The following is a 27,899-nucleotide window of genomic DNA, read 5'->3' on the forward strand; positions in this document are numbered from 1 at the left end:
AGTCATTTGATGCATGTTGCGCGCTGGCTGATAACCAACATCCTGGTTACTGTTGTAGATAGTAACATCTAGTTCAGGGCCATAGCATATCGAAAAGTGTGTATGTTATAATATTACCAGTAAGGCTGAAGTGTGATATATTGTCAGGTCACATGATCGTGAGTCATGTATTATAGAGTTTGCCCAGGTGATGGTTTTGAGATATAGTGTAATCCATTACCTCACAAATACTAGCATGCGTCATGTTGTCAACATGGCTGAGGTGATATATTATTATTATTGTTGTTATTGTTTTTATTTAACCTTGTTCCAAATTTAACATAGTCACGGTATGGATGAAATATTGCTGATGTGACTCGAAATTTTAACTCACTTCAAATTTTACAGGATGTATTCAAAGGTGTTATGTTGTCTGTGAAATTGGATTCTTAACCATTTTAGCAGTTACACCTTACGACCCTTAAATAGTTAACTTTGAATATCACCTTGGTAAGGGCAAAGTTATATTTACTAGTCGTGACAGTAATGCTTCTGTTTTACCTTATTTTCACAGACGCTACTTGAGTACAAGACATTTTTTAAAAATTGTTGTGAACTTGAACAAAACCAGAGATTTTGTTTTGTACATGGCATGTTTTGGCTTTCGACTTCAAACATAGCACAGTTTCTCATCCAGTATGGGTGCTTTTTTGTGCAGCATATGTTATATGTGGGTAGATGGGTTAGAATTGGTCTTCAGCAACCCATGCTTGTAAGAGGTGACTAATGGGATCGTTTGGTCACTCGTTGACTTTGTTGACACATCATCATATCCCAAGTGTGTAGATTGATGCTCATACTGTTGATCACTGCATTGTCTGGTGCAGACCCAATTATTTACAGCTGCCACCATATAGCTGGAATATTGCTGACAGTAACATCAACCAACCAACCAACCAACCAACCAACCTAACCCAAAGTAGGGCAACTAATCAAAGTAAGGCACAAACCTCACAAAATAAAGCACAAAGTGACAATCTGACAACTAGTAGTCTATGTCACATACTTTGTGCCTCCTAGTGTACTCTCACTGCTGACTGACACAAATAATGGTTTAAGCCTGCTTCAAACAGTGGGCAATTTCACATAGGTCAGTGCCAGTTATCAGACTGAACAGTTTGAAACTTATTAAAACAGATTATTCACCTCCTCATTTACGTGGGCACAGGTGTTCCAGATATGTAGTGAGCAAATATTCTACATGCAGAGTTGCATCCCCTGCTTAAATATTTGATGTGTAGAGTTGCATCCCTTCTGCTATATTAGAAGCCTATTATTGTTGGTTCAACATGTTCAAGTCCAGGTTTATCCGTATTAATTGTTTATGTCTGTTTGCGACAGCACCCTGCATGTGGTTGTATGTTTCACTAAAGCGGTGATGTCTAAGTCTTGGAATAAGTATATATTACTAAAATCAGCATCTATCTTTATCACTCACTCACTCACTCAATTTCACACACTCACTCACTCACTCACTCATTCATGCTATGTAATGCTTACAATATATATTCTGTTTCCAGGTCATTCACAGAGACACTAAGTGGGGGTCTGTCGGAGAGCTTCTCCAGCACAATGGTACGTTGTTTACACTTTCATGATCCAGAGTTGTTAGATAATATTACTTTTACTATTAATCAGGCAGTATGTCAATTTATTCAAACAAGTCATCACCACATAAACATATATGTATGTTTTGAGTGCTAACAATTCTTGATGCCACAAGGCAGCACAGCACTGAAGGAAAATGGCCAGTATGATAAAAGTTGACACTGAAAACAGGTTCAAATATGATTCACAAAATGGGCACCATGGTAGCCATATTGAAAACAAATTATTACTGAGGACAAAGTAGTCTTATGTAGCCACTATCAACATAACAAGACTGTCAACTTCAAGATTGCTGTTATCATGAAATTTCTATTTTCCACTTAGAACTGGTTGTTGCTTACATTATCTTGAATGGTGCTCTCTCACTGCATGTAACAATGTTTATGGGTTCACTCATCCCAGTAACCATTGTAAGGATAGCGGCATGTCAAGGGAAACCACTCAGTAAATAGCCCTTCCTTTGAATTTCAAGTGAATTTGATCTGTGGAACTGCTAAGACACGTTGAAACTGTCACCTGCTGGTATTGCGTTTATTTGTTATTGCTAGAGTTTAATTTTCAAATCTGTCATCTGTGTTAATATATCGTACATGTTTGGATATGTACCATAAGTAATTTGATCTATGTGTCATGGAAATATGATTTGAGACAGCTGATTGGTGAGCACATGTGCCTGTCAAGGATGAGATTTTGTTTTTTTGTTCATTACCTGCACCAAGTGTAACCTAGCCGTTTGGTTCGGCTACACCATGAAAATTTTGGTTGCACCACGAGATAATATTCTAGAACATAACATACATGCTTGTTCAGCAATTTTCATGTACTTGGTATCAGATTCATTCAACAGAACCACATTCTATGATGGTAATAATTAATAATTCCATTTCTAATTTGCATTACTCTTATTTATTAAAGATTACTGCTGCGTAAATGATTAATGAATATACAAATACTTGTACCAATGTACTTTACTTCCAGCCTCTTTCTTCCCAATTAAAAAACATGAGGACATTTTGGAAGATATATTGTTATATGCACCGTGTGCAACCTGTTACTGATGGCAAATTGCATCCGGCCATTTTGAATATGTACCAATGCAGGTTGTAAATAACGAAATGACACCCTGCTGTCATATGGTCTTGTGTTAGCAGTCTTCATTTGTAGTGTCAGTCAGCAGTTGGAAGGTAGTGTGTTTCGTCAATATAAAGCTTTTTAACTGAAAGTATGTTTCAGTGTACGATAATGCAATCAATTGTGTAATGTAGCAAATTGTGTAAATATTATCTGTATCCATTCAACGTGTCAAAGAATGATACAGTTATTCTTGCCTGAAGCAGTGTCAGAAATCAAGTCTGCCCCCGGGATATGTATGCTGTGGAATTTTATCTGTAGAACTTTTAACATTAGAGTGTCCCAATACTGTCAAGGTCATCTTGACTTTGATGCTTAATCATGTTAATGAAGGATAACAGAGTGAATTGTAGGTTTTAAAAGGCTCCCGTTATTTCATAGGCAAAAATGACAGTGAAAGTGGTGAGGGCAAGGAAGCTGTATGAAGAGCTGTATAAATGAGGTTCTCCTTATGGCCTGTCCATATTATCAGTGTTGAGAGCATTTATTGATTTTTCACTGTCACGCCTACACTGCTTCCATGTGTGCTTCGAGAATATTCTATTCTCAGTGGTCAATCGTGACTGAGGACTGCTCTCTGATTTCTGAGCCACAAAAGAATTCAGTTTGGTCTCTTTCAGGGAAACCATTTTAGAAATATTTGAAGGAAATACCTGAGAATTGAAGCTGGATTTGTTTGTCCACACAGTATTACATTTAGCAAACAACTAATGTTGATAAAGGAGCTCAAGCTGAAGACATGATGAGAATTTTACATTTATACCATTCTCAAGATGCACTTCCATGGATAGTGGACCTTCTGTGTGGTCTAGTAGGGCGGTAGGTAGCCGAGTGGTTAAGTTGTTCACTTGTCATGCCGAAAATCCTGGTTCTGTTCCCCACGTGGATTTCAATGTGTGAAGCCCATTTCTGGTGTCCCCTGCCATGATATTTGCTGGAATATTGCTTAAAGCGGCATAAAACTAAACTGACTCACTCGCTCACTCACTAAGTGGTGTAGGTAGTGTGTACCTGGTGAATGGAAAACCAGTTCTCGAGTCTTCAGGTGCATCATACTAATTTTTTAGTGATAATACTTTTGTAACCATTGTGGCATTTATCCGCTCACCTTTAAGGACATAAAACAGCCCATTCAGCTATTCATTAGTCATAAAATTAGGATGTTGCACATAGCATTATCATACCCTGGTTTGTCCCAAATCTGAACAGGACTAGGATATTGTAAACACAAGAAAGGCTGACATGATATATAAACCAAGTGGCCAATTCAATCATACTTGTGATGTCATTTAACCAGTGAGCAGTCCAGTGAATCGCTGATTGAATCTAACTATTACATATGTAAAATTTGTCAAAAGCGCCCTGTCCTCATGTACTAGTGTTCATGAATGAAAATACTGCTTGTTTAGGTCACATTTCCAGTATATTTCACATGGAAACAGCATTTGGCTATGCACATGAACAATAGCTGAATCTTAGACTCTTCCTATTAACTTCAATAATAAAGAAAGTGCTGTTGGCATGTTGCTAACTTTGTTTGGGATGGAAGTAGCATCTCAGGTACAAGGTACAGTCAGACATATTGTATATTACCGTAGGTGAGCGGCCATGACCGTCCATGCTGCTGAAATGGCTATGCTAAAAATGTCAGAAATATAAAACCCAAGGATTATCAACAAACACATGTTTTGCAGTGTTACACAGCAATCATTATGATGACTGTGCTGATAATCCTAAGATTTTGAAACTTCCTGATGAATATCCATGTATGGTACATAGTGAAACCCTTTTCAGAGGGTGTTAGCTGCTAGACTCTGCATGATACTGGTCATTATTTTTGCAGGAAAATGCTGTAAAAATCTGTACAGAATTTAGGAAATGGTTGTCACAATATCATGTGCCTTCTTAAGCTGATACTTTATCATGTGGATACTTTATCACATCTATCTTGGTGTGTTGGTTTCACCTTACTGTATATGATACTTGATATGTCTACCTGTGTATCATTTCAAGGTTTAAGTATATGGATTTTCAACTGGTGAGATTGAGTTTCATGAAAAGTGGACTCGTAGGTACGGATGTTAGGCTTTTCTTACTGCCTATGTAAGCATGCTAATCTTACATTCATAAAATTATCTGAACAAATGGAGTAACCAGTTATAGGAATTGGTCACTAACTTGTCTGCATGGTTTAGCAGGATAACTCGGGGATAAGATAAGTGATAAAATCTCACATAGGACCAAAAACATGAGATTTTTTCAAGTTTGTACAGTGAATATTATAATGTGTCCCTCTGGACAAACAGTATGTTTTAATGCATTGTGTGAATGTGTGAGAGAGTGTGTTTAGTTTAACTCCAAACACATCAGTATTCCAGATACATGGCGGGAGTCTGTAAATAATTCAGTCTTTACCACACAATCCAGTGATTAACAGCATGAGCATTGATCTATGCATTTGGGATGAGATGACATGTGTCAACCCAGTCAGCGAGCATGACCACCCGATCCCGTTAGTCGCCTCTTACAGCAAGCATGAGTTACTGTAGATGAATTCTAACCCGGATCCTAATGGGTCACTCTGCATTGTCTAAAACCCTGCATTATGATGGTCAAATAATTGCTTGAATTTCTTATGTGCAGTAATTTACTGATAAACATGTTACTGTGACAGGGCACCGAGGAGCCTCACAGTCTGGAGTGCATCCATAAGTCGGAGCTGTTTCCCAAGAAATCCATCGTGTTAGAAGATGACACGCTGCAGGTGCCCTTTCCAACCATGAATGGAGAGTATGTTACATATCTGGGCAGGACTTCAGACGGTCTCATAGCATTATCTAATTTCCGACTGTTTGTGCGTCAGAAGAATGTATTTGTGAATGTGCCGCTGGGATTAATCGATACAGTGGACACTAGGGAGATCTTCTACCTTACTGTTTGCTGTAAAGATGCCACCACAGTCAGGTATGTAGCTGGGAGAATAAACAAGTCATAGGTAGAATGGGGGGAAAAAGACATTTCATCTATACTGAACAGCTAAAAAACACAAGTTTCGAAAAATGAAATCTGATGAAAGTAAGCATTCATGTTTATGTCTTCTATTTCATAACTAGACAACAGCCAGAGGTACATTTCTTTTGCTGTTCAGTATATTTACTATTTACTATGGACAGTTTTTTCAAACATAAGGTATTCTTTTATTTTAATTATTTATTCTTATCTGTAGAAAATTGTGGATTTTTTAAACTATTCCAAATTTTCTCCTACAGAGCCCAGTGAAATTTTGCCTACTCTTTTAAAACGTAATAAGTAGTTTTGTCCTGAATGAGACAAATGATAAAAATTTGAATGTTAGAGCAAATGTTTTTTCACAGGATTTTCTTTTAATATGTATTGGTTTATCACCATGCATGTTCCTCATGTGGCAGATGTGCATTCTCCACCAACGAACAGTGCCAGCAGTGGTATAAAAGGCTGTTAGATGCAATTGCCCCACCCAAGGAGGTCAATGACCTATTTGCTCTGGCATTCCATGCATGGAGGGAGAATGACACACCTACCAGCGACACTGCACCATCAAGGACAGAGTTGGAGGGTAAGTAGCTATGGTAATAATGATTGTTGAGCACTGGCAAACATTTTCTGATTTGTATATATTATGGAGTATCTGCATATTTACGTCAAATATAAATGAGTGACATAAAACATGCAGCAATGTGATGATATTGTTCTTTGTATTCATAGCACTTTATGTGTTTGTTTTTTTTGTACACCCCCCCGCAACCCCTGTCTGAATCTGCCTATGTGCTTGGGTGTACAAATTGTCAAGTCCTTTCACATATTCTATGACCTGTTTTCCTAACAAAGCTGTTTTCCTGAATGAGTGACTTTAGACCCATACAATTTAGCCCTTGCAGGTTTTGTTTAGGATGTCATTCTTTATCTGTTTCAGACAACACGTTGGACCATTACACATTTGGGAAGGATGTGGACAGAATGCAGTTTGACACCAGCCAGAAGAAAGCGTGGAGGATATCACTGATTAATGAGAACTTTGGGTAAAAGTCAAACTCTCTCTCATAAATCCCTGAACTTAAAGTTAATTGAGCTATTCCATGTCTGAAAATCAATTTATTGGAACCGTCTTCAAAGAGTGAATGTTTCATAATTTCTTGAAGACATTACATGCCTTGACACATTCTTGCTGGAATTATTAAAATTGAGGCTCAAATTGCAGATTACAGACATTACCAGTTTTTATGCACCGGATCAAATGTATTCCTGTCTGAGGGTCTATGTTGACACAGTGTCTGTGAGACACTGTTATCATTGATGCTCGCTTGTAACTAAACTAATAGGATGGGAATTTATTATTAAAACATGGGGAGATTGATGAGATGATAGTTAGTTAATGGATCCTTTTGATCTAACCCTTGACAAGACTGTGAGACACAAAGTGCTGATCAAATTTGTAAGTATCTCACGGATTATTTAGTATTCATTAATTGACACCTCAAAGAAACAATATTGATAAAGCGACACAGTCACTTTTTGATACAGCTGCAATTTTCCCAAATCTTGTGTAATACAACATTGACTCCATGAAATCAGTGCTTCATCAGATCCACATATCGGTAATCTTGAATCATTAATAATAGTGTGTATATAAAGCACCTGACTTACAACTTGGATTACTGGGATCCAAGTCCACAGAGGTAATTGAGGGTGCCACTGTCTCTTGAATGCACCATGGTGCTGTTGTTCAAAGCAGTCTTAGTGCTAAGGTGACCGTAACTCCAATAAGATAACATAGGCCTAAGGTGGTCTTGGCACTAAGGTTGTTTTGTACATAAACACACAGTTGTCCACAATGAGCATGTTTCTTGCATGGGTGAATGGGTCACGTTCCTGTCTCCTTGTTATTGTTTCATATTTTCATATTTTTGGATCATGTTGATGAAGTATCCACGGTAACAAGATGTGTCTGTTTCCAGCCTGACTTCCTCCTACTCCAAGTATCACATTGTACCAGCGGAGATCGGAGACGAAGAACTGAAGAGTGTGGCCAGTTTCAGGGCTCTGAAGAGGTTTCCATCAGTTGTTTGGAGGTACGAGATGATATACCTGAATATATTACAAACCGTGAATAGCTTATCTAATGATGCATCTTAGAATATATGACCTTTAACAATCTGGGTAGAATACGTCTACAGCAACCTGTGTTTGCCACAAAAGCAACTATGCTTGTCTCAAGAGGTAACTAATGGGAGCGTGTGATTTGCTGACTTGGTTGACACATGTCATCAATTCCTAATTGTGCAGTTGCTGATCACTATATTGTCTGGTTTAGACACGATTATTTACAGACCACCACCATATAGTTGGGATATTGCTGAGTGCGGCATAAAACTAAACTTACTTGTACTTCTGGTGACTTGCAGTATAGCATTTTCAGTGTTAATTTTCAGTTTAGTGCAAGGATGGACAGATATGTTGCAGAGTTGAGAAAGTATATTGCAAGGAAAACATTATGAAGATGAACTGATATGTTTTATAATATAATAATAGTTGTAGTTCATTTATATTGCGCATGACTCCATGAATATTTCATGCTTTCTAAGTGCACAGTCCAAGGGTTCACTGACTTGACTCATCACAGACTGCTTGCCTATACAGATATGTTTTGAGTCTGGATTTAAACAGAAGGATCAAACATAAATGTACTAATGGTGAACACAAATGCTGCAAGATTACACATTTGTTGTCAAGGATTCAACCTCTAGTCCAGTGTCAAGAGGCTAGTAACATTATTTTTGCAGTGATGTTAGTCCATTTATAAGCACGATAACCAACTGAAAATTTTGCAAGAAGCAAGTTGGGACTAGTATCCTGATCAGTCGTGGGTGCAGAGTGGATTTATAAAAGAAGGTCTATTTATGTGTTCATATTTGTAAATGTAATTATTGCTATTGTGAACCGATATCTGATAAGGATGAGCAGATATATTCAGTGTGACAGTTTGCCCTTCAGTCTCATAGTGTTGCAGGTGTGGTTGCAGTGTTCGCTCATGATGCAAATAACCAAGACTTGATTCTCTACATGCATACAATGTATGAAGTCCATTTCTGATGTCCCCACCATGATCTTGCTGTAATATTGCTAAAAACAGCATACAACTAAACTCCCTTGGTTGTAGTGTTGCAAAACACTGATATTTGGAGAGGACATCCCACAATTGGGTCATGTGAGAATGACCTTTCATTCCACCAAGCAGAGCGTCACTTGCCAAGTCAGGAATGTGATAATGAGAATGTGTTTCCAAATCATCAACCTTGAAAAGTTTATCATGGGGTATTTTGAACGATAGTTGTGTTTCTGACTGAATCATGAATTCATTTGTTTCACATATGAGTGAGATACACATATGAAACTGGAGTCTTTCCATAGCCTGAGGAACATCTGAAATCCACACTCAGGCATCTATTGAATATTACAGAATACACAATAGTTAAGGTTTTAAATTTGAAGTGTGAACTGTCAGAGGATTAATGATAATGTAGTCTTTAATTGAAGTTGTCAATTTGAAGCTAGTTATTCTCCCCGGCATGTAATATGGGTGGGATATAGTTCACGCCCCGTCTGTCCATATGTACGAAATCATTTTGAGTCATTTCGTGAGTCAAAAAACTGTTAATATCTTTCAACAGATCATCTTCTAATGACTCTTGTGCTGGAAAGGTGAAAGAAAGCAGCTCAGCTAATGTCGTCTTCATGTTTATGATTTCATAGGTCAAAGAAAGTTTTTGAAAGGTCATTCTGACATGGTTATCAATGGGATGTCCTTTTGTCTTGTAGCCGGATTTCCAAGATGCTTCGGTGAAAGATAAAAGGTGCCAACAGTACTTTATCAGACAGTATAATTGCCTTTTTGCGTTGCGTCACAATGCCTTGGCGTCACTGCACCATTCTAGTCTCCCCCCAGAAGACTTTTGCATTACGACGTGACAGTGCATGTCAGTTGCCATTGCCTCGTATGGTCTAACTACTCCGTTCCATCCCGTTTCTTGGTTTGCAGTTGATTCACTTTGCTAACTTCACTGGCGGAAACATAACATTTATGTTTTCCGACAGATAAATGTCTTAAAGTTCAACTCACTATTTTCCAGCAACTCGGTATCATTCGCAATGTTTACGTTCCTACAGTGCAATCATGGAATGTCACTTGACTTGTCAACTTGATTTGTATGCACTGATTCCAACTTACGGTGGTAGTACAAATGCGGCGTTCATATTTTGTCTGGTAACATACGTCTTACTGTAAATCGGTAGACACGTCAAAAGAACAGCGCATCGGTTACCCTTGTGCAAGGATTCTTTTTTTATGTCACCAACACCCTCGTTTGTTTTCTGCCTTAGAATTAATCGAAGTTATCCTTAGGAAGTATTAAATTTGGTATCTTAGAAAAGATGTAAAGTTCGCTCTACCTCAGTGTGTTTTGTAATAAAGTATAGGTTTGCCCTGAACTATTATAATTAAAGTACGACAATGGTACTGCGTGCTTTGATGATATAATAGTTCAGGGCCAAACTATACTATATTTCAAAACGCGTTGGGGTAGAGTGAACTTTATTACTCAAGTAAGATATGAGTTTATTGAGATTTATATGTTATTTCACAGGGACCAGAGGAATGGTGCAGTGTTGGTACGTTGTAGCCAGCCAGAGCTGGGATGGTTGGGATGGCGGAACACGGAGGATGAGGTCCTGCTGGGTGCCATACCCAAAGCCTGCGCGCTGAATCCAGGGACAGATGTGAAGAAGACAACCAGTGACGGTTCAGCAGACGCTGAAGGTAAATATGCATTAACCTACTGCATCATGATATTGCACAAGATTCAGCAAGGACTTTGACCTTTCTCCCTAGATGTTTTCATGTAGAGTGGCTGTTGAGTAGCCTAATGGTTAAGGTGTGTTTTGTCATGCCAAAGACGTGCGTTTGATTCCACACATGGTTACAATGTGTGAAGCCCATTCCTGGTGTCCATCTCCATGACATTGCAGAAATATTCTAAAAGTGGTGTAAAACTATACTTACTCATTCTGTTTCATACAGTCTATCCCCTCAAAACCTGCATTCAGTCCATCACAGTCCATGTATAAATAGTAAAAATGATTTAGATTATCTTTGAGTATAAACTATAGTATCATCCTGGAATGGAACAAAGAAGTTTCACATACACACCTCTCTCCTACCTGGATATGAATTAGATTCATTTGGACGTGTGATCTTTATTATGCAAAATTTGAGTTTGAGGTGAGAATTTGTCTCCCGCAAATGATACCTTTCAAAAGATTTGTCTAGGTTCGTTTGGGTGGTCAGACCCTGTGACTTTGTGGGTGTCATTGTAACTTCATTGAATGGATCACTGCTTGTTCAGTCAGTATCTAGTTTCGACCTAGTATTTTACAGTATAATACCATGTACCCGAGAAATGTCTCACTGGTTGTGACTGAACATACAAATGTTGTTAAAACTAAAAAGTTTGGTTTTAGTATCTTTTGATTTTTAAGTCAAGTGTGAGCCCTATTTCTGTCTGACATGGGAGGGTCATTCATAACAGGAACTTTGACATGCAGAGTTGCCTCCTTTTGTGTGCCAGAATCCTATGGTCATAGGTCCAAATATCTGATTTACCTTGATTATATACAGGACTCATGCATGTTGGTCACACCAAAGTGGAAACATCCATGATCAGCACATCAGTGTGATATTCTGTAAAATAACTGAAATATACTGAACAGCCAAAGAAACTCAATTTTAAAAATAAATGAAATCTCATAAAAGTAAGCAATCATGTTTATATCTTCTGTTTAAAAACTTGACAAAAAGCCGGAGTTGCATTTCTTTTGCTGCTTAGTGTAATATTCAAACAACTAACACAATCAACTGAGTCCCATGTCCATGTGCATTAACTTCCAACTTTTGCATTCTCTTCTAGTCCAGACAACTGTGACTCCTAAGAAAATGTTGCTGATTGATTGTCGCTCTTATGGGGCTGCATTTGCCAACAGAGCCAAAGGTGGAGGGTGCGAGAGTGCAGGTACGGTATACTGGCTATATGGTATGGGTATAGTGAGTAGATGTTGTATACTGTCACATCTGGTTTGTCATATGTTTTAGGAAAATAAGTGTGAACTGTTTTCTGCTATTGGCTCTAATTAGTAAGATATCCTTGTAGTGTCTGTTAAGCATTTCTAATGTGATTATCAGATAAAGCAGGAATATTGGAACCCGTGAAGATTCGGGATAGAATTGGTCTTCAGCAGCCTTTGCTTGCCACAAAAGATGACTATACTTGCCGCAAGAGGCAACTAACGGGATAGGGTTGTCTGGCTCGCTGACTTAGTTGACACATATCATCGGTTTACAATTGTGCAGATCAGTGCTCATGCTGTTGATCACTGGATTGCCTGGTCCAGGCTTGATTATTTACAGATTGCCACCATATAGCTGGAATATTGCTGAGTGGGGTGTAAAGCTTAACTCACTGAGGAATATAGGGCTATGACAGAATAGTTTCAGACAAAATATTATGTATGTCAACTTCTTCTTTGTTGTATACCCAACACTTCTGGGTTTTTCCTTGTCCCTTCACTCATTGAAGTCATTCTTATTGTCGTTTTCTTGAATATCAACTTCTACATGTCTCTCAAGAACCTGTGATGGAATAGATAACATTCTTAGAATATGCTGAATGATATCTATTTTTTTGTGTTGGTGGTATGTGAAGACTCTTTGTTGTGTAACTGCAGATTACTATCCTACTTGTGAGATTCAGTTCATGAACCTGGCTAACATCCACACCATCAGGAAGAGCTTTATCGCCCTCCGAACCTTGTGTAGCACACATCCAGACCCAGCCAGGTGAGTGTGAGCTGGAGGTAAATGTGACGTGTTTGATATAATGTCAGCCACCTCAATGTGGAACGAAGAACTTGACCTTGTTTTCAAGGTCATCACGACTCTTTGACCACTTTTCAGACGCTTTTTAAGGTCATATTTGATGAACTCTTGTACCCAGTGTCTTCAAGTTTTGCAACAGCCTACATTTGGGGATTACACAGACACCTGTTGATTTTAGTGACCTTGAGCTTATTTTCAAGGTTTCCCGACCCTTTGACCGCTTCAAACTTTTGTTAATACGTTATTTGAAGAACTATTGTATCAATTCTTTATACATTTAATGACAGCCTGCATACGGGAATTATGCAGACACTAGACGATTTGGGTGACCTTGATCTTACCTTCAGTGTGACTACAACACTTTGTCTACTTTGAACTTATGTTAATGCGATATCTCATGAAACATTGCAACCAATGTCCTCAATTTTGTCGATAGCCTATGTTGGGTGATTATCCAGATACCAGTCATATCACTCATCTTGTGTATGATCAAAAAGTAAAAACTAGTGAATATGTTACAAATATTTCATGCTTCTTTAGCGGTGGGGGACAGTGCCATATTAGTGGCAAACACTTGTTTTACTAGCGTTTAGATAAGTGTATAATTATTCACCTCAGCCACCTTACACTTTTTGTCCATGCCATCAATTTTTGGATAGTCTGAAAAACCCAAACAGTTTCATTCTGGTCCTACAAAGAGGGTTTGATCAGCTTGCTGTTTTCACTAGATCAAGCTATGAAGATGTTTCTCACTGATAAAATCATGTGAATTACTAATCTGGCTTAAGGTGTTTCAACCAAAGATCATCTTTTTTGCCAGTGTCAAATCATTGCATGTTGATTGATGTCAGAGTTGGTCAAGTTGTTTCTTGTGAATATATGTCTACAAGCTGCTTGTGTCAGTAGCATGGTATATGGTGTTTTTCAGCTGGTTGTCTTCTCTGGAACACACCAAGTGGCTCCAATACAATTCCTCTTTACTGAGGGCGGCTACCTTGGTGGTCAGTGCAATTGACAAGGAGGCTCGTCCAGTGCTTGTCCACTGCTCAGATGGCTGGGATAGGACACCACAGATTGTTTCCTTGGCTGAAGTTCTCCTAGACCCTCACTACAGGACAATAAAGGTACAGTCTTCAGAGTTCCTTTATGAAAACTGTAAATAGAGTCAAACCTTTCAGACAGTATTTAGATGAAACAATAATTTTGTTCTCCTTCATCGTTGCATCTACTAAATACCTCAAGAACTGAGGAGTTATATTTCAGACACACTTTAACAACAATCCTTAGCCATTAGATCAACATCAGATTTTTCTACCCTAAAAACATTTCATATCACTGTGGTAACCAAAGTGTTGAAATGTTTACTTATCATGCTGAATGGCCAGGTTCCATTCAAAAACCAGTTTTTGTTGTACCCTGCAATAATAGCTAAACTATAAGCTGCAGTCATTCCAACTCATAAAAGTCACAAGTGACAATTTGCCTGTAATTTCATAATTTAAATTATGATGATTTCTGCGCCTTCCTGAAGAAATTGTAAGCATCTAAAACTGACAACTAATTATAGGTCATGGTGCATAATTACAGAGAAATTCTGTATCAACCATAACATGGTTCAAATCACAACAGTCGCTCAAATCTGTTATTCAGGAAATAGTGCAGTAAGTAACATAAGTTGTTCATAATTTCTCCAGTCTTAAAATTCATCTTGTTCATACTTTCCAGGGCTTCCATGCTTTAATAGAACGTGAATGGTTGGATTTCGGTCACAAGTTTGCCGATCGCTGCGGCCATTCCATTGACTGTGATGACCCAAATGAACGATCACCGATCTTCTTACAGTGGCTTGACTGCGTCTTTCAAGTATTCAGAAAATTTCCATGTGCTTTCGAGTTCAATGAAGCTTTCCTGGTATGTTGAGGTTTATAAGGTTGTTTTTGTCACAGACAATATATAATGTCCTTAGTCTTTTTATGGTGCTAATTCTGTCATTTATTAAATGGTAGTACAATCATCACTCGCCATAACTCGGGTCTTGGGGTCCATGGATGAACCCCCGCGTTATAGTACCTATTACATAATGTGGAACAAACCGAGTTAGATTGTATATTCCAAGGACATAACAAAACTGCTGTTTCGTGAATTGGGTCCAGTAAAAATATATCGTATCGTTGAAGGTGAAAATAAACAAACTTTGAAAATGAAAATATATATATTACGGGAAACTTTGCAATAAAAAATCAATAGACATGATAACTTGATTGTTGTACCAGTTGTGCTACATGTTATCAAAGACGTATATTCATGTGAATATACGTCTTTGTTGTTATTCAACTAAGCTGGAAATAGCGATCAGTTGTGCACAGATGTTTTGGTCCAATGTACCAGTGATTCAGGTAGAAACGATCCGATAATATTACATCAAAGAACTTCTATTCCATTATCAGAATATTTTACATATCAAGCTGTAATTGTAACAGATTATTTAACATTGCTATCTGGCTAGTATATAATGCGAGTTTTCTGCAAACATATGTAACATAACAATGAACACAGGCCATTACCTGTCTTGATACAATTTAAGTATGAGACAGTTTGACAAGTCACCATTGACTTCCCGCGATACTTGCAACTTTGATTGTAAAAAAACAAAATTTTGCCCATTTAATTGTTGAAACTGACTTCAATCAGTCAATAACACGGGTCTCGGAGTCCATGGATTAAGAGAGTGTAATCTGTTGGTGACTGCTAAGAATAATGTGAAATTGGTGCTATCAGGGTAGGCGCGAAAAATGGACCCTCACGAATGAGGTAAGCAGAAGTTGTACGCGTATGGAATGAGGTAATGCTCTCACAGGATTTCCATTGTTTCTGTCAACAGTTTTAATAAATAAAATTGAGATTGAATTTAATCAAATAAAATGTGGTTTCTGACACCATACATCCTGGGATGACTGTGTCTTACCGCGCTAAAGCATGGTGTGTTGCATCACAGCAAACATTGTAAGTACTCGTCGTTAACTCGACTGATAGCATGTCTTGTCTTTCATAAGTTACTGCTACGATGTTGGTACGATTATTATTGAGAAAACCTGCATGTTTTAAGCATGTGAAACACAATGGATATGTATGATAAACACTGTCAGTTGCCATCCACACTGAATTTCACTAGTTTACGTAAGTTATAAGAGCGCAGCAGCAGATCTGTTGATGAGCTAATTTCGATTTCGTGAAGGGGTGTGATCGCAGTACAAATTTTTTATGGGAGCCACGGATTACCCCACGGTTTAACCGAATCCGCGGTATCAGGAAGCGCGTTATTGCGAGGGATGACTGTATATAGGATGTAGCTAATTCAGTAACATGTTCAGTCATGTTTTGTGGGGAATATTTTTTTAAGTTTATCTGAGAAAACTTTTCCTTATGATTAGTGGGAATATTACATTTGTGCAAGTTTGCTGGCTGGTCTAAGTAGCTGTTGTTAGGGAAGTGTTAGGGAAGTTAACTGCCAGTTTGTAGTTTCATGTAAATATTTCCTATTTACAAGGATGTTTAGTGGAAGATTTACTGTAAGGACATATCTGATTTCTCATATCACAAGTGAAATTGTGCAAATATCTTCTGGCTTGTCAAGATACTGTCATGTAATGTCCTCAAGTTGTCATATTGTCAGTATTTTTGTGACAAAGTTCTTCATCTATACAAAGTAGCATATATCACATATATTTCATTTGTTACTGCATTTTCTCAGAAAAGTACAGTCCAAGTTTTAATGGGTGGAAGGGTAGTCTAGTGGTTGAAGCGTTTGCTCTTCACGCTGAAGACCTGGGTTAGACTACCCACATGGATACAATGTGAGGCGCATTTCTGGTCTCCCCCCACTGTGATATTGATGGAACATTGTTACAAGCGGTGTAAAACCATACTCACTCACTTACTCGCTCACTTGAGGTTTCAATGGAAACTGTGGTTGCTTAGTAGATTAGGCTAAATAAAAAATGTGAAATGTTTCTGGGGCATGGGCACATCACTTTTATTTATTTCAATTTTTTATTGCCTTTTAAAACAAAACTTGATCATCCACTTGTGCACTATAAGAATGAGTGTCTGTAAGAATGAGTGTTACTCACTGTACAACTCATTAACACATGCTAAACTTGCCAAGCTGTATTTCTGTGAGAAAAAAATAGAAATCATCATCAAAAACATCACTTTTGAAAATACTGTGCCCGAGAAACATTTAATTTTTTGTATGCAGCCTTGGCTGGATGAATTTGAATGCTTTCAATTAATGTGGTTTTGAATGTTTGATGCGACTCAGACTAACAAAAGTAGTAGATTCTGTACTTTACTGAGAAAGTGTAGACTTTTAACTTGCCAGATAGTGATGATGGTGAAATATTGTTGGTTTTGATACAGAATGCGTACTTTAATGATTAGGTTTACAATTGTGTATGGTTTTTGTTCCCAGGTAAAACTGGTTCAACATACATATTCCCGCTTATTTGGAACATTCCTGTGCAACAATGCCCGTGAACGGCAAATCAACAAGATCTCCGAGAAAACAGAGTCTGTCTGGACGCTCTTACTCAACAACGACAAGTTTGTCAATTTGCTCTACAATCCTAATTCGGACCCACATGTGAGTCAATACCATTGACTACTTTTGACTTATGTTTTGACTACTTTAGAGTCACTGTTGTGAGTTTTTTTAGACAATTTTCAGTTCCTCGTCCATATTGGACCCTTGTCAAATGAGAACAATGTTTGAGATTACTGTCGCTTTTGCAAAATGTTGAGCAGTAAGCAATATTGTCACTGAGTGTATGTCTTAAAGTGTGAGCAACATCACAACAATGAAGTATATATACAGAACAGCTAAAGACACACAACTATGGATTTTTGTCAAGTTTTTGAAAACAGAGGCATAAACACAAACATTTTTGGGTTTTTTTCAAACTTGCATTTCTTTTGCTGTTCATTATACATTTCACCTGGGTTGCTCACACTTGTTATGTTTTTGTTTTCTAAAGCTGTACTTCAGACATTTTAGGAATGTTTAATCAAAACTTGGCAAATATCTTCTAAATTGCAAGATAGTGTGCAGACATTTGGAGCTGATATTTATGTTTTCTTAGACAATCATCTGGATTTAGCCCATGACATTAATATACGAGCTGATTAAACTTTGCAGGGCATCAGTATGTCCAGCAAACACTTCAGCCTCTAGGTCTTCCTTGTGCTGCTTTAGAATTGTGGAAAAGGGTTACGTGATAACCTCTGGAACTTCCAGTTGCTGCCTAGCTTTGTTTTTCTCATTCATTTCATTATATTAATCATGCTGACTATAGATTTATGGGATGCAAGTTCCTGCATCCTGTACACGTATAAACTGACAAAGGAGACAAGAAACTAAATTTATTAGTGCATCCAAACTGAAAAGTTGAAGTACTGTTTGTACAAATTTCAATCAAGTAACAATAAATTATCACTGAGTTTGCTACTAGCTGGGTTATGGTGTCATTTAAAATGTAATCACTGTCACAATTAATGTGATGATCATGACACACAACACAATAACTGTGTTAAGAATAATATTTAAGTGCCTGGGACCCACAATTTGTAGTCCAGGAATCCTGAAAATTAAGAGTCTGAGTCCCAGAGAACCTCATATACAGAACTCCAACAGCTGGATGCACATTTTTGATAATTTGGTGTTTTTAAAAATGACTTATGTCAAATGTCTTATTTCAGGTTCTGTATCCTGACTATGGAATGCATCAACTCGAATTGTGGAAGTCAATCTATCTGTCCAAGAACTCCTTGGAGACAAGTCCCGACATCCTGGATGAGTGTTTGAAGACAAGTGACAGCGATATCACACCAGATCAGGAAACTCAAGGCCTTCAGAAAACACGGTCCTGTGAGAGCCTCAACAAACTGGGCGAGCATCCAAATGTTCCTGGGCGCAGGATGAGTGATCCGAACATCATCCACGGATCACCTGACACAGCTATGCTTCTTGCCAAAGAAGTAGATTCTAGTCATGTGACAGGAAATGAAAAAGATGAATCGGATGATGAAGAAACTGTGATGGAGAACGGCCATGCTGAAATGGATATTGTCCAGAATGGTGTTGTGGAGAATGGGCTTTCAGATGGAGTTGAATCTGATGGGTTGTGTGATAATGACAGCGAGACTTCTGACTCTGATATAGAGCGTTGCGTGGAAGAGACTGGTGTTCCAATCAGTCAGGATAATACAGAAGAAGAAAGCAGTGAAAGTACATTACAAAACGGTCTTCATAATGGCCATATCAGTGAAGAGGAAGTCAGTGAAGACACTCTTAACTGCAATGACCTTCCTGTTGACTCTGAAGGTCACAATAACGACAGACAACCAACCCAAAGAGGAACAATTGATATCATGAGTAAAAAATTGTCTGAACGGACTTTGAGATCGGTTGAAAGTTCGACTGATACGATAACTGACTTGAGTGATAATGGGGAGAGGAAACAAAGTCATGGTACTGTGAATGGCTATGCAAACAACTGCCATGAAGATGTAAATGGTGTAGCAGATGAAGAGAAAACTGAATCGAAGGACTACCTGAAACATCAGAACACAAGTATTAGCACCAGTACAACAGATATCAGTGACTCTAATGTACATAGCGCTTTTGGAGACAAGCGCTCGATTAGCCGAGATTTAAGACAGTTGTCTCACTGTATCCCAATGCGTCTCAACTGCAATAATGTTATGTGCTCACGGCAAGACAAGACAAGTGCAAGTCCCTCCCCATCAACGTCTCCATTCCCCACACCTGTCAGTTCCAGAACGCCAAACTCAACATGTCCGCCTACACCAGGCACTGGGGATGGCAAGGTATGGACAGCTTGTCCATGTGTTGTCCATGTTTGATTGGTAGATATGGCGTAACGTGACGCTTAGATGTTTGTCTTTTGTGACATATGTTTTGTTTGGGATAACACTTTCTTAGTAAGATGCTTATACTTTTGTTGGATTCTGTCCTCCAGGATTCAAACTGGAAGTCGGTGTGGGTTAGGCACCTGATTTAGTATGCTGCCGATTTGTGAGGATCTGGATTCAAACTCTTGATTGATTCAATCCAACAAAATTAAAAGAATCTGTAGTTTTCTAAGAGAGTGTAATCCCGATTACGAACATATGTTATATTTGAGTGAGTGTGAGTGAGTTTAGTTTTACATCGCTTTTAGCAGTATTCCAGCAATATCACTGCAGAGGATACCAGAAAATGGGCTTAACACATTGTGCCCATGTAGTGTTACATTTGACCACTTTATAAACATCATTGTGCAATCATATTTGTCTATGGTTCTGTATGGAGTGAAGTAATTTACAATTGCAAATCTGTAGAGTGAGTAGGTTTTACTGCACTTTTAGCAACATTTTAGCCATTAGAAGCCTCCAGTAGTCAGCTTGATGCAGTGTGCCACTTGTTTGTTTCACTACTGGGCTTTTGAGGTGGCATACATTTTTACAAGAGGCAACCCTACAGATCTTAAGGCTGAATGTTGCTGCAGACAGGTTATTAAACAATTCCTTTGATTCAGAAAGGAAGATGTCTCATCTGCATGTCTGACATCCTCGATATCTCCAGGGTATACGTTCCGATAAGTCTCCACTATACCCTGGACGCATCTACGGCTCTGCTCGATAAATTTATTACCTCCCTTTCCTGGCTCCGCCTTCTCACAGTAGCCAATCAGCTAGGCCGCCGTTATAACCAAGCTTGCCAGTGTCAACAAAGGTAGCAGTCGCAACTGCGAAGGTTTGCTCGCAGTGCGTCCAAGATTTTAGGGAAATCATACAAACAAATTGAAAGGTCCAAAACTTTAAAACAACATATGCAAGAACGCCTTCTACCTCTTCCAGAGAACCTCTGCATGGTTTCTGTTTCCAAGTACAATCGGTTAGATAATTCAAAAAATGAAAGTGAGTTGTGATTGGTTCGCTCAACTTCCCAGCGTAGACACCTGACTGGACCAAAAGACAGTCAAGGGAGGTAATAAATTTATCTGGCAGAGCTGTAGATGCGTCCAGGGTATAGTGGAGACTTATTGGAACGTATACCCTGGAGATATCAAGGATGCATGTCTGATGGTTCTTCCAGTTTTCCAGTGCTATTTATTTATAGAGGATATACGTTCATTCAGTCTTATGGCATGTGTCTAGTAAAATTCAGTTTGGTGTAGGGAATCGAGATAGGAGCAACCCACACCAGGGCTAAGATTTTGGAAGCTCACTTAGCGCTAAGATAGTCATAAGGTAATGTTGATGTGTGGCACTTACAACTGTCTTAGCACCAAAAGAGCTTTGAAAGTCCAGAACACTGTGCAGTCACATCCAAACCACTCCATCTTCCTTCTTATTAATTTACAAATAATAGCCTGTACAATTAGATTTATGCCCTGTAATGAAGTCATGCAAATGATTTAATGAACATAGTGAAACAAGTTTTTAGAAGGGCATTTTGACATGATGAATTTCAGATGAAGTTTTACATATCAGTTTCAGAATGAATACTTCCTCCTTCATCAGGTGAATGGAGAATATCTTACTCCTTCTTGGAGAAAGTCTGGAAACCAGATCTTTTTCTTTTTTTTTTTTTTTTTTTTGTGTGTGTGTGTGAGAGAGAGAGAATCCTTAAAAATGTCGTGACCTCTTTCACCCAAATGCTATTCGTTTTTAATCACGTCATTTCCTTTTCTTCCCTCATTACATTCACATTTTTCTGTTGTTACTCTGTTTCTGCAGATGTCCGAGTCTCCTCTCAGTCGCCATTACAATGGTTTAGGGCGGCACTTGGACAAAGATGGTCTGACAACTTTTGTGGACCCTGTCCAACAGCGCATGTACCAGTTGGAATCCGAGTACAAGCGCAGGGTCCAGATTCTGGAGATACAGTTAGCTGCTGCTCGCAAAATAATTCAGCAGAATGGCTGCAGTAATGGGAATGGCAGGACATATCCAGACTGCAGAGATGATATTGTAAGTCTGCCAGAGATAGGAAATATCCATATATCACTGCCTTCAAGGAATGATATGAGACAGGTCACCAAAGTCTGCATGGATAGCATGTACGGCTGCAACAGTTTGGTTTGATTCATCAAAACACCTTAGTTTCTGACACCTTAGTTTCCATTTTCAATAACCATGGTCAATCAATAACCAGTTAATGATTACATTCGGTATTTGAATACTTATTATGACTCCAACTCAGCAGGTTTGAGCACTGAAATAAGGTGAAACATGATTGGTTGATGCCGGGCTAATTATCTGAAGAGAATTGTTGTTAGCAGACACGCCAAGTTGACAGATTTCAAACATAAAAACTCTGAGAGTGAAACGAAATCAGATGGTTTTAGCTGTATGAAGAATCAAAGTAAATCGACAATGATCAAATTGACAGTCAAATATTGAAAATCGAAAAATGAATCAAATTGACTTCTGGGTGAATTGTTGCAGCCTTGATGTCATGGGAAATCCAAGATTTCTTCTTACAATGTTTTCCTAATTATCACAGTCAGTAATGGTTCCTTCTTCTTGTAGAAATTGAAACCCTGAAGCTTTCTGTTTTAACTTAAGTCTGTGTTAAAGTGTGGGAGTTAGGATCACTTCATCTCTAACAGTTTTGTACAACAGCACCCTAGTGATGCAGCTATAGTCACTTGTGAGTCACTTTAACAAAACTGATAAAGAGCTGTTATGAATACTTGCTAGCTTCTCATTCTTTGGAACCTTACTGTTGTTCATTTATCTTGTCTGTTCTTCTTCTCTTTGACTTACACATACCAATTTTAGACAAAAATCAAGAGAGACTTTCTGTGTTTTTCCTAGGCAACTCTGCCTGAGTCAACAGAAGGGGGAGACTTCCACTCCCTGGGGAATGTGAGCAACCCAGCATCAGACATCAGCTGGGAGCAGGTAGATGACGGCGAGTCCAAGATGACCCTGTGGGTGCCGGACCATGCAGTGACTCACTGTGCTGGCTGTGACTATGCCTTCAGTCTTGTTAGGAGGAAACATCATTGCAGGTAGGGAATCAGAGAACTAGACACATAGTGATGCTCTGTTATAGCTTTACATTGGTGTAGGATATTTGAATGAATAAACCAGATAATAGGTGGTGTTTATTAAATAGGAAACTGGTAGTGAGTATGAATTTACACTGCTTTTAGCAATATTTCAGTAATATCATGGTGGGAAACACCAGAAAAAGACTTCACACATGATACACATGTGAATGAATCTAACTGACCCGTGAAGGTCACGGGGTAGAATAGGCCTTCAGCAGCCCATGCTTGCCACAAAAGGTGACTATGCTTGTTGTAAAAGGCGACTAACGGGATTGGGTGGTCAGGCTCGCTGACTTGGTTGACACATCATCAGTTCCCAGTTGCGCAGATTGATACTCCAGGTCCATTCTTGATTATTTACAGACCACCGCCATATAGCAGGAATATTGCTGAGTGCGGCGTAAAACTAAACTCACTCACTCACTCACTGATAACCACTGATAAACACTTTAACCAATAAGCTACCCAGCGCTCAGGAAATGGGGAATGTCATGATTACCTTGTTATTCACTATTGGACCTGACACTGGGTTGTAGAATGATGGTGTTGCACTGTGGTGGCACTCTGTTCTGTTGAATGTGTTGTTATGGACACTAAAAGTCATTTGTTTGCTGAGTGGCAACAGTGCAGCCAGTGACTGATTTTACAGTGGTATTTGTCAAAGGCTGTAACTCTGTGTCCATTACTATCCCACAGTCATACCAGGATTCAAATGTCATGAGTTCGATTCCAAGATTGCACAGCTATGATCTTTGGTTTGTAAGCACTTTTCCTGCTTTCTTGGTAGCTGTCTAAGCTTAGACCTTCACAAAACATGAATATTAGCATCAATATCAGGGTTTTTCAGATCATTATGTAGGCTTTATCAGCATAGCATATTGTCTAATAGTCCTTGGCCAAATGCTAGAAAATTTCCTACCTTTTAGCATCTCTCAGCAGCAGTAAAACTATTATCCAGTAATTAGTATGATACCTCTTACTCTTCAAAAATTCCTGTTGAAATAGAACTAATTTTGGATCCAAAATACTTGCTTAGTTTATTTGATAATAGACTTTTATAGTTGAGTCTCATATATGTTGCTTCTAAATTTGTGTTACTGTTCTTTGTGAAACTGGCAAAGTTAATGTCTGTTTTGCCCCTTTCTACAAAGGTTTCCACTCAAGTCTGAAGGCACTGTCCTTGTATAAAGAACATGTTTTTGAAAGGGTCACCTGTTTTAACAGATTTTGTTGTTGCTGAAAATTAAATTCAGATTTAATTCCATGTACAGACTGTAGCACATCCTCGATTGTTCCATAGAGGGGATTCAGGGTGAGATGATGATGAGGTATACCACCACTGAGAAGCAGATGATGATGATGATGATGATGACGATGATACTATGTGTTACTTAAAATAGTCTTGTGTATGAATGCTGTCAGTGTTGAAAGCAAAGGCTGTATGTCTACAGTGATAGATTTGACTCAGCACCTTCCCCTGTCTAGAATTAAAGTGATTATCTATACCGCTTACTCTTAAAAAATTCCTGTTGAAATAGAACTAGACGCATAATGCATTAGGTTACTAAAAACAAACCATGTTTACCCCACTGTTAGTACAGTGTCCACATGTTCATAGACTAATTGTATGCGTATCAACCACATAATCAAATGGACAATGACATGCTCTGGTGTTCAACATGGTATGCAGTGAGGATGATAAGGCCCATGGTATCATATTACCTTTTTTAGATGCTATCTCTGCATTTAGCCTAGGACTAGGAGTAATAGTCTATGTCTTCATTGTATTGACTAGGACCCCATTTCACCACGATCTCCTAAGCCTAAGTTCTCGTAACTTTTCTTGTAGCATTTGTACCTCCTGTATTGTAGCACTGACCAAATATAGTCTTGGCACTATGAGATCTTTGTGAATTGATCCCTGAGCCACTAGTTTCAAGGTGATAAGTGTGTGTGGACGTCTTTTAAACATCCCTTGTGTTTCCACTGACAATAAATGGTACACTGCACAGTGGTATAACCGACAACCAACTCACTTCGACGTTCCTAATAAATTATTCTACTCTTCTGCAGGAGCTGTGGTCGCATCTACTGCAACACGTGCTCGAACTACTTCTCTCCCGTGCCACGTCAGCACCTAGAGGAGGCAGTACGTGTCTGTCGTAGCTGCCACATGATGTTGCAGCCTGCCTCTTCTGCCTCCAGCCTCACCTCTCCAGGAGCTACCACACACCACAGCTGTCTGACCGAGGACAAACGCGTTCCCATCCTTGTACCTGAGTGACGTCACCGTGATGGTGCATGCATCTACATAGGACGGGTTACAGACATCGCGATTCAGTCCTGTTAGGAGACACCCTCTTTGTTCAATCTCATCAGGCTGATGATCTTTAAGCTCTACTCTTCAATATACAGGAAATAAACAGATTCAAAGCTTTTCTAACAAGAATATTTGTTGAAAAATTTTTAGAATGAAAGTGTGTTACACTCTTTTAATCTAGGCAGCGTAAATGTTGATTTTGGAAACATCAACACAGAAGTATTCAGTTGACCTACCAACTGGTTACTGAAAGGTTATAATCACTGACTATATCAGCCTGATGTGAGAGACAGTAGAGGCTGTTAGTATTCAGCAATCCTTCCTACGAACACTCCTCTGTGTATGATATCTCACATCCCTCCTCTTCTGCCAAACCAATGCTGACTTCTCTAACAACAACATATGGGGCTGTAACATGAATGCCAGTGAAAGATAACCTAATGGTGTGTACTTGAAGACATCTACTTTCATGATGAATGATGGAACTAAAGCATTGTTAGGTCTCTGATGATACAACCACAGCTTTTATGATGCAATGTATTTGAAACTGAGAATGAAAGGTAAGGGATCCTTGTTATAACCAACACCTTAAAAGATGAAAGCATTATTTTGCTACATCAGCAATTAATATTAAACTCTTGACTTTAATTTCACAATGAATTGATATCAGGCTTGGGCATAATAGTAAGGAACTGATTATACATCGTAGTAAATGTTCATACACAAAGACTATATGTGAATGACTACCCTCTACTGAATATGTTTCGAGTGCTGCGGTTTATGAATTCTGCCCGTTCTTGATCTACTTCAACTCAAAAGTCAGTTCTTTTTCTCTGAGTAACTCCTGAAACTGTGTATGAAATACTAGATAAAGTGAGCAAAACCTAAATTTATCCATTTGGTTGTATTCTTGTCAAAGACACAGCCTAAGGGAATAATTTTTTTCATAATTTTTAAACTGTAGAAGTATCTTTTTTTTTCAAACATAGTTTTGTATCGATACATGGATTTGAGATGGTGTAGGATCATCATGCATTGTAATAAACTGACCCTGCAGTTAATACTCCAGAGTTTAAGACTTAGATGCTAGTTCCAACAGAGCCAGTTTTGTGTCACTGACTGCTGAATCTGTTAGTGGAAACAGTTTCTATCAGTCTTATGCATCAATAAGCTGCAGGTATTGGACAAGGATAATGGTGACAGGGACGATGCTGTAGACATGGTATCACAAAGGACTTGATGAGCAGACAATGATGTGATGGTAAAAATGCCCTAATTTGGCCAAGTGGTGGAATTCCAGTTTGTCATGTGCAGCTTGGCTTCTGTGTCAAATCAAGAAATAATCAGGATATTTAGGAATATGTATGTACTGAGATTACAATTGTTCAGGTTGGAATGTGTCTGTTCATCTACCCTTTCCTTTGATATGCTACATGGTAATGTCAACTCTTGTTCAACAGCTGTTTTTAATTGTCAGACAAGTTCAATTTTATGTTTAAAAAAATTTGGCAGATTTGAAAAAAAAAAATTTCCCCTGTAAACTGATCTGCAGCATACAGTAATGAAGTAAGACTGTATTTCAGTGCTTAAAGGGGAAGAGTGATGTTCTGTGAAGATGCCAGGATGAAGAGAATTAATATCTGATGTGCAATTACATATCTGTGATACAGGTTAGCTACAATGAGATGTGTGCTTAAAGCAGTTTAGTTTGCTTCAGTGAAACAGGTTCATATGTTCTCTCTAGCTCATCTTTTTGTCTTAATTGTATGAAAATCAAAATATATATAAACTATTTTGGGGGGAATCATAGACTGTAATGTCAACTGTAATGAGAATTAAAGTTTGTAAAGAAACTCTATGTAAGTGAATAAAATAAAAGAATTCTGTGATTTCATGGTGGTGTTTCCGATGGTGTCTGTGTTTTGCTGGCCATGGCGTGTGTGTATATTAGTTTGTGCCTGACTATCGGTCAATATGCAATGTCTGTGTTGGTGCCTGAGGGTAGGGACTCTGGGTGTACATATTGGGATGGTTTTGGTGAGGGAGACATAAGCCATAAACATGCTCAGTTTCGTTTAGAACAACCTTTTTTCTTCTGGTAACAAACTGCAGGATGTGTATTAGAGTTACTTCCTTTTGTTTTAACCCCTAGCCAAAGTAAGAACAGGTTCTTTTGGATCCAAAATACTTGCTTATTTTATTAGATAATAGACTTTTATAGTTGAGTCTCATATATGTTGCTTCTAAATTTGTGTTACTGTTCTTTGTGAAACTGGCAAAGTTAATGTCTGTTTTGCCCCTTTCTACAAAGGTTTCCACTCATGTTTGAGGGCACTGTCCTTGTATAAAGAACATGTTTTTGAAAGGATTACCTGTTTTAACAGATTTTGTTGTTGCTGAAAATTGTATTCAGATTTAATTCCATGTACAGACTGTAGCACATCCTTGATTGTTCCATAGAGGGGATTCAGGGTGAGATGATGATGAGGTATACCACCACTGAGAAGCAGATGATGATGATGATGATGATGACGATGATACTATGTGTTACTTAAAATAGTCTTGTGTATGAATGCTGTCAGTGTTGAAAGCAAAGGCTGTATGTCTACAGTAATAGATTTGACTCAGCACCTTCCCCTGTCTAGAATTAAAGTGATTATCTATCCACTTAATCATAATCTGTACTTTTAATAATGTCAACTCAGCAAAAGTAAGA

General features: G+C 38.4%; 1 protein-coding gene across 1 annotated transcript in view; it reads left to right on the forward strand.

The window, feature by feature from the left end:
- Positions 1–27,077, forward strand: part of LOC137297977 (myotubularin-related protein 3-like) — a 37,545-nt gene extending 10,468 nt beyond the window's left edge. The window contains exons 2-16 of the mRNA XM_067829989.1: positions 1,560–1,614; positions 5,453–5,742; positions 6,207–6,373; positions 6,731–6,836; positions 7,773–7,886; positions 10,458–10,630; positions 11,778–11,879; positions 12,592–12,703; positions 13,671–13,866; positions 14,468–14,653; positions 17,214–17,384; positions 18,497–19,627; positions 21,542–21,775; positions 22,625–22,821; positions 24,937–27,077. Of these exons, the coding sequence (XP_067686090.1) occupies positions 1,612–1,614; positions 5,453–5,742; positions 6,207–6,373; positions 6,731–6,836; positions 7,773–7,886; positions 10,458–10,630; positions 11,778–11,879; positions 12,592–12,703; positions 13,671–13,866; positions 14,468–14,653; positions 17,214–17,384; positions 18,497–19,627; positions 21,542–21,775; positions 22,625–22,821; positions 24,937–25,147 (3,393 nt within the window). The 5' untranslated portion in view covers positions 1,560–1,611 and the 3' untranslated portion in view covers positions 25,148–27,077. The remainder of the gene's footprint in view (positions 1–1,559; positions 1,615–5,452; positions 5,743–6,206; positions 6,374–6,730; positions 6,837–7,772; positions 7,887–10,457; positions 10,631–11,777; positions 11,880–12,591; positions 12,704–13,670; positions 13,867–14,467; positions 14,654–17,213; positions 17,385–18,496; positions 19,628–21,541; positions 21,776–22,624; positions 22,822–24,936) is intronic.
- The last annotated feature ends 822 nt before the right edge of the window (positions 27,078–27,899 follow it).

Source organism: Haliotis asinina, chromosome 1 (assembly GCF_037392515.1).
Source record: "Haliotis asinina isolate JCU_RB_2024 chromosome 1, JCU_Hal_asi_v2, whole genome shotgun sequence".
In the NCBI taxonomy this organism is placed as follows: Eukaryota; Metazoa; Mollusca; class Gastropoda; order Lepetellida; family Haliotidae; genus Haliotis; species Haliotis asinina.